Source organism: Macrobrachium rosenbergii, chromosome 41, assembly GCF_040412425.1.
Source record: "Macrobrachium rosenbergii isolate ZJJX-2024 chromosome 41, ASM4041242v1, whole genome shotgun sequence".
NCBI classification, from domain to species: domain Eukaryota; kingdom Metazoa; phylum Arthropoda; class Malacostraca; order Decapoda; family Palaemonidae; genus Macrobrachium; species Macrobrachium rosenbergii.
In genome coordinates, this window is record NC_089781.1 from 93,186,076 (window position 1) to 93,194,337 (window position 8,262).

An 8,262-nucleotide genomic window follows, 5' to 3' on the forward strand; every position below is an offset into this window, starting at 1 on the left:
CGTGAACTTCTAATTCTAGAAATTTTGGCACAAATTTTAGAATGAAATGACTACAATGTGTTTGTAGATTTCATGGTCTAGCCAAAGTCCTTTTCTATCTAGATCCGGGCAAGGTCTTAGGAACCTTGCTATTCTTTTTTCTGTTTCTCTTTGTAGATTTCTGTCTCAAAGTCTTATGGTTCGTCACTCTAACATTGGTAATTGTGGCCAGACATTCCTTTACATTTCAGTGGGGTTAGTTCACCTTTGTCATAGTACAAACTGTTGCTTACTTTTGTACCTTTTGGTAAGCTCTTTGTCCCTAGTCCTTCAGGGATTTTTTTATTTCTATATTCTAAAGAAGTAAGGCAGCCGAGTAATATATCGCCATATTTAATTCCGTGTTATTGCCTGGAGTGAGTTAATGGCCAAACATCTTTTCAATGAATACCAAGAAAACAAACCGGTTTAGCTTAGGTAGATTAGACAGTTCCAAGCTCTTCGGACTTATAAAACCAATGCTTGGCGGCAAAAGGACTTCAGATCAAACTTCATATCTAAAAGATATGAAGTTTCATAGGGTAACTGTTTTTCGATTACTTAATCTTAGAAAACCACAGGACGGTTAGTGAGGTTTTTACGATATTTACAAAGATTCACCAAGAAACTGCATAACGTATTGAAGGACGAATTATAAGGCATGAACGAGAAAATGAATTATTGGTACAACATTAGTGACAGGAAATTTTTATCAAGATTACCAGAGACTATTGTCTCTCCATGATAAGATGGTCTGCCCAAGATGTTTTAGCCAAAGAGAAAGACATTTCTAAGGCAAATCCCTCTCGGATATTTTGGGAGACGAAGTAGATATTTCTGCAACCATCTCTTTTTAAAGTCTATACAAATTTTTATTGACATTTAATTTTTTCCTTAATATATATACCACATCATACAGATTTATAATGACATTAAATTTTTTTCCTTATCTGATTTATTGGTCACATCGCTACATTTGATTTATTAACGATTTCCTTCATGAAATCATCAATTCATTTACCTTAATATAATTTATTTACTCTTCATTGAGGCGCTGAATGGCCTCCTTGGCCCCAGTGCCTGGGCTTTTGCCCGAAATATCGTACATCCACCTATTTCCACAATAAGAGAGAATCTAGTACGATACATACTTCTGTCTCTTCTTCGCAAGAGAATCTCTTCTGAGGAGGATGACGTAGACTTTCTTCCTTTCAAAATTCGCAAGAGATAGGACACTATATTAACTGCATCTTTTTAGCCCGTAGAGACTTCTTTCAGGTCAAGTAGAACCCTGTTTTTCATTGAGTATTGGCTACTTTCATTTTTCCTACATAGCAAGGAAAAAATTTGTCATAAAATTCGACAGTTGATAGGTATGTTTTCCAGTGGATAAGATAATCACTATGCTAAAACAGTTTTAGCACATTTTTGAGAGATAGTGTTAATTATATATGCTAAAGCTAGATAAGACTTAATTATATATGCTAAAAATGGATAACGCAATTCCTAACTTTTTCCGTTATATTTATGTTGCACAAATACTTAAGAAAAGTTAAATCGTGGATATGTATGTCAGTAGGTATAGTAGCTGTTAAATTTCATTGTGTATAAATTATGTATATGTAATTATATATATATATATATATATATATATATATATATATATATATATATATATATATATATATATATATAACTGATATGATTTAATTTCTATGATGTAATTATAATTAAACATAAAGATATGAGGTAAATATTTAGAGATTAATCTTTTCCTTAATTTTGTTAATTTATAAAATGCTTGGTACAACATCAGTGCCCCATGGCATCATTTAGTTTACTGGCATTTCAGAACCGTAGATTTTCTACACAGAACTGATTGCTAACATCTTATTTTACAGATTGCGACTGGATTATCTATTGCCCCACCAGCAGCTGCACCAGGTGAGTGCTTTTTGCAAAAGAGTTATCAGAATGTTTATATTTAATGATGCATTTCTATTCAGATTTTCCAGCTGAGGAAGCCAGGAGAGTGTGTGGCAAGGAATGACCAACACTACCACTGGCATTTTCAAAAACATTGTTTGGTCTCTATTGTGTTATATACAATGATCTCATGAAGGACAGTGTCACTGTAGCCTTAGACTGTATATCTCATTTAAGACTGATTCTGTCTCTGCTTCAAAGAAAGAGTTTTATCTCAGTCAGATGTCTGGAGTAAATTCCTTTTGAAAAAGGGTGCTTCTCGGGGCAGAGCGTTTTCATTCCTTTTGACTTTACAAGTGTTTTTCTGTCCACCATTGTTTCTCTGCTGTGCCATGGTCGTTAATAAAGTCATGCTTGAGGTCTTTGGTTGTTAACATTGCAATATCTTTGTTCCCCCCCCCCCTTTTTTCTGCAACTGTGAGTACTGACCGGTGATCCGCATCCTACTTCGTTGTAATATATGCAGCGCTAAGTGCATGACTTGCAGCATGACAGTCTTTAGCATTGTTTTTATATTGTTTATTCATCTCCTCTCCCTGAATTTTCCCTGAATTTTAAGTATGATGACATTATGCATGAACTGTGAAAAATTGCGTTATTATTGACCCCGTTTTTAGTTTTTTTTTCTTTCTTACCGTAGTCTTCCAATGTCTGTCTGCAGGCTCCTTCAATCTCCCAGATATCTCTAAGATCTTGACCCAACCTACTAGGCCTACTACTAAATCAGAACCTTCCAAGCCTAAACCAGAACCTTCCAAGTCTAAACTGGTGCCAGCAACCACTCCTGCAGGTGGTGGCAGTGGTGGAGGCAGGGCAACGCCAAATCGTCCCTATCAGATCAGTGCAGCTAGCAACAAAATGGCAGACAATATCCCTGCTCGCTCTCATGCTTCTACTCTGCCTTCAGCAGCCACCTTCGCTAGTTGCCCCAAGCCTGTCGCCAAGACTTTTTCTCCCTTGTGTTTTCCCCCTACTGGTGTCTCCAGCTCCCAAAGAACTACTGCAGATTCTCCTATTCAGAGTGCTTGTTCTCCTAAACCTCTTGCAAAAGTCTTTTCACCTCTTTGTCTCTCTCCCAGCCCACTTTCCTGGTCTGTTAATACACCTACTGGCTCACCTATTCCAACTAGCCACATTAACCGCATGGCTGCTGTGAAATCAGGCAATAAGTCTCCTAAGCCTTTTATATGTACTGGAAACTCTGCTTCATCTTCTCCTGTACCAACTGTCATATTTAAGCCCAAACCTTTAGACCTCTCTAAGTTCCATGAAAAAATTGCCTCTTCCCAGTCTACTCCTGCACTTGTAACTACTAATAAAAAGTTTCCAGTAAGTGGAGCTAATGTGTCTGTAAGTAATTCTTCTTGTGCCAAGGCTGCTGTCTCCTTCTCTGCTGATAAATCTAAAGTTTCTGCTCCAGTAGATTCTGTAACTGCCTCTCCTGCTGCCACTGCACCTCTTAAGAAACAGAGACCATTTCCTGCATCGTCCTCCTCCTCCTCTTCAGTGATCACACCTTCCACTAACAATGAAATATCACACAAGGACGAAAGCCAAGATACACTAAAACCAGGAAGCCCTCCATTAATTGTCACCCCAAATGGTACAGAAATGGTGCTGAATGGTTTTGAAGCAAAGGTGAATGAAGCATTGGGTAAGGCAGAAACCAAAACCAGCACTCAGCAGGTCGAACATAAGGGCATTGTAAATAAGAATCTGGAAAAAGGCCCTACCTTTCTACCAGCTACCAATTATTCATCTTTAAATCAGAAAGATTTAAAAGGTACCAGTGCTACCCAGTCAAACAGTAGCTGTAGTGTAAGTTCTACAAGTACCAGAGCATCCAACATAATTCAGAAGGATAGCTGTGTGAAAAGTATCACAACCACCATAAACAACAAACCAGCTCGGCCCACATCTCTCCCCCTTATCTCCTTATCTTCACTGATACACAACGTTTCACAGTTACAGTCTCCATCTCCTCCCTCAGTTCCCCAAACCTCAGTTCCCCCCATTACTCCTCAGTTCCATAACAATAAGTCTGCTTATGATAATCTTTCTAGTGCATGCAACAGCTTATCACAATTTTCTTTAGCAAGCGAGCCTTCCTTCTGCAAGGATGCTTCTAATGGCAATAGTTATCACCCTATTTCATTAGCAGGAGAATCTGATTCTACAAATTTGGTTAACAAAGAGAGGATTGATTTGCCACCCCATAAGGTTGCGGTCATATCCTCTCTGGATACCAGTGCCTCTGTATCTTCTGAAAAACTCTCTAATACTTTGTCATCTTGTACAGCCATAAGCAAGACTAAGACATCTGCAGTTTCTGAATCTCTAAGTACTGAACAGATAAAAGTTATTGACTCACAAGTCAGCCATACTTCTGAATTAACTACAGTGCATCAGAGTTCTGACACCAAAACCAAAATCATGCACAGCGCAGGTGACTCTACATCTAGAACTGTCCATCCAGATAGTTCTGGCAGCATAGGTAGTATGTCAGAAGACAAAGAGGGCACACATAAAGATGTCAAAATGATCAAGAGAATTCCTCAGCTAAAGTCACTGGGTGAATTTAAGGGATATGATTTTGTAGAAAGTCCTCTTCCTATCCCAAAAATTCAAGTTTACGATAACCGAAAACGATCATCCTTGAACGAGGATGAACTTCGAGATTTTTTAAGCGACTGGGAGAAATCCTTTGAGAATTCCTCCCTGATTGATACCATTAACGTCACTGACCTTCATCCCCCTGATTTCTACCGAAGTGTATCAAGAGCAAGTTACAATGAAGAAGTAGAAGGATCTGAGCAACTTTTTGTGAATGACCTAGACACAGAGAGTGATGATGTCAGCTCACAGGAGAAAGATAGTTGTGCTGCTGAGGACATTTATTCAGATAAAGAGATGGACAGCTCTAGATGTAATCAGTCTCAGGCCAATAATGAACACAGCCCTAGTTCACATAAACACTCAGAGAAACCAGTTCCACAGCAAACAGAAAAGGTATTAGAGAAAGTTGACAAGATGGATGCAGAGGCAGTGGAAGTTGGGAAGGTGGAGGAAAAAGTAGAGCAGGGGGTGGAAGTAGTAGTTGATGGGAAGCAGGCATTGACTGAACTCACGAGTACCCGACAGGGTACTGAGATGAGTCTCATGTCCGCTAAGACACCTCCCCCAATGACTTCTTCCTTGCTGTCATGTGGCACCAACAATCGTCCCGATCCCTCCTCATCCGCAGGGGCTGGCGCCATTTATACTGCCGAGGTGAAGGTCGTCCAACGAGCTTCTCTTCCTCCAACACCAGTTGATGGTAAGAATTGGCATCAGTTTATCTGTCTAAACTGGTATTTGTATTACATTAAGTTGGAGTTTTTGTGATTTGGGTTTCATTTTGCCCAAAAAATCTAGTCAGAAGTACCCTGTCAACTAAGTTAAGTGAAGTTTGAAGACATCTGCATAGTATTTACACTTTTGTGTGTGTGCGTGAAACTAGAATCAGGGTGCTTTCACCAACTTGATTGTGTAGCCTGCTCAGCCATCAAAAACATATATATCACTGTGCACTTCTTATCCACCCTGTCATCCTTTGAACGGGACTGTTCCGTCCGCTCACGACGAATTTCTTGTCACAGTGCCCCATCACTCGTTGCTGGACCTGGTCAACACCACCGATCAAATGGACAAGCGTCGCTCGGCCAGCTTCAACCTAGCGGCCAAGGGCTGGGGGACTTACAACAACTTCTACACGCCCGTGACCTTCGCCACGCATTCCTAGGAGGTGTGGGGAGATCCTAATGAAGGACTCTTGTGTAGCCATTCAGCGTTGAAGTCGTGCCTTATCTCTGTATGCCGGAAGGAGAGGTCTTCGTCATCTAACTCTCCTTCTTCTTCGTCTTCGCCTCTGCTTGTTTGAAAAAGGAAATAAAAACACATAAAATGGCGGTCTGAAAGTGATATATATATAAATGTATATCTGTATAAAAAAAGCAAAGATGGCAGAGGGGGAATACTGTGTTTCTCCACCAGCCATCTTTTGACTAAAAATGTTTTGGGTCTTGTGAAAATACACCTGTTCGTTACGCACATAAACATATCTGCTAGCATTTTAACAGTTAAGTTTGATACTAAGACGGACTTTGTGAAGTCCATTGTAAACATGACTTAATGCTTTCATTGAATTCATGAGTTATTTTAATAGACACGCTGAGATACATCCATATGTTCACCCTGATGTTACACTAGACATAATCCAGACTCACCATTACACGCCATTACGGTTTCATTACACTTGTTAGGTAATTATTAGCGTTTTCCTAGATTGAAGTATGAAGAGAAATGTCACACTTGCATTTGTTCATATACCCATCTTGGTCAATCTTTTTCTCTGTAAATTAGCTTTGTTGAAACATCATCCGCTGTAAATTTGCACATTTTAGTTGCTGTGTTTGGTGGTGTTAAGGAGGATATTGCTAAATCGTGCGAGAAAAGAAGAAATTCTTTTATTTTTTTCGTTAGTTCTCATTTGGTTGTTGATTTTGTTATTTGCACGACAGTCGTGTACTTCTATACGACTGCCGTGTACGACTGTCGTGCAAATAGGACATGCCTTTTTTTGCGTTGTTACTTAGATTGGACGAGATTAACCCGATATCTATAAAGGTAACGATTCTTATTTGTATAGCTGATTAGATATTCTTCTGATTTCAGTCATTTACCTCAACACGTCCCGTATCTGTTGCCCTATTTTCGCGAAGAATGTAAAAATATTTATTATATGTAGCTTTAAAAAAGAAAACAACAAGTGAGTCATAATTTTGATGGAGGTGCGCGTGTCTTTTGTTTCGTGATAAAATAAAAAAAAAAATATGCGAAGGAAGTTTGAAATTCCCTCAGGTCAATTTTTGGCTAATCTCACAAAATGAAAAAAAAAAAAACTCGCTCCCCCTTTTGGCTCATTTCTTAAATTGAGTTTTCTGTCGCTCGAAAACTTGCAGTGGAGTAAGGGGGGTTTTTGAAAGGAGGGATTCGCTTCTCGAGAAAAAATATTAAATAATAATAAAAGCCCAGTTGGCCCAGATTAATATATATTATAAAAAAAAACTCTGGAATCCTCGAACCCATGCATTCAAAAAATTGCTTTTTTTAAAAATCGTTTCACGCGGGAGAAAAAAAACACGAAAAAACAAGTGAATTCGCTAAAAAGAAAATAATTCGGCGGTTGTTCATAATGTATAAAGCTGTTCATAGTGTATAAATGTATTGGTTAGTGAATGCAAGGGTTTTTAGATTTTAAAAAACTGTTAGGATACTCAAGGGAATCACTTAGGAATGTTTGATGAAACCCTTCTTGGTATAATAGGCTAGCAGGTCCAGGATCGAATCCGGTAACCCTGCGTGTCCGCGTCAAAAGGGCGCCGCCCACCATCCCGCGCGCCCCCCCTCTGGTACCTGAGGGTTCCTGTCTTCTTAATACCTGCTGCTGTTGCTGTAGAAGTCTCTTGCATTAACATCGGAGATCGACGAATGAAATAAGGATAAACAAGAATATAAGCGCGGAAACAAGATGGATAATCATTCCCCAGGTTTGAAATCGCAGCAGCGCCAGCTTCTTAGGCCTAACCCTCACGTACCAGAGGCTGGAATACTTGAAAAAAAAAACCGCTTGTCCCCACCACGCAGGGTGGCAGGAAGTTTAAAAACAAAAAGTTATCATCTATAGAAGGATTGGTTATCTACGAAATCCTACAACTCCTACTTTACTCCTTCCTTGTTCTTCTTCAGAATAATAATCACTTCTGCGTAGATGCTCAGTCCTGCCTTTGATGTGATCTTTTGAAGGACCCTTCACCCTGTTAGCTCTTCAATGCCTAAAGTATGTGTCTCTTTTTTTGTGGATAAATAAATGATTCCACGCTCCGTGTGTTTTCTTATCCTGGCAAAAAGTGGGAAGTAATAAATGTAGACATTACTACTCTTTTATCAAGGCTGTTTAAGAGAAGGTAGATTGTTTTAGACGCAACTGATAAAGATCCGCTGGCCATGAGGAAAACTGGTCGAGGGTTGAAAATGGTAAGTCAATAAACAACTAGATTCTGATCCAGCCTTTTCTGTCATCTTCAGTTTTTGTCACGTATTTTCCATCACCTCAGTTTTCTCAAGCTCTGAAGCGTTTTTCTTTTTTTAACAGATGACAACTGTTTATCTGATGCTTGTGAGTCTACGAGTCACGTGATTCTTTGATTTGATGTCTTC

General features: G+C 39.2%; 1 protein-coding gene across 20 annotated transcripts in view; it reads left to right on the forward strand.

Annotated features, from left to right (window-relative positions):
• LOC136827014 (uncharacterized) overlaps positions 1–7,926 on the forward strand; it is a 235,454-nt gene extending 227,528 nt beyond the window's left edge. For 18 of the 20 annotated variants that reach the window (XM_067084677.1, XM_067084681.1, XM_067084685.1 and 15 more), the window contains 3 exons: positions 1,920–1,962; positions 2,666–5,320; positions 5,643–7,926. In XM_067084677.1, the coding sequence (XP_066940778.1) occupies positions 1,920–1,962; positions 2,666–5,320; positions 5,643–5,785 (2,841 nt within the window). In that variant the 3' untranslated portion in view covers positions 5,786–7,926. The remainder of the gene's footprint in view (positions 1–1,919; positions 1,963–2,665; positions 5,321–5,642) is intronic. The other 2 variants (XM_067084696.1, XM_067084697.1) reach the window with 1 other exon arrangement.
• The last annotated feature ends 336 nt before the right edge of the window (positions 7,927–8,262 follow it).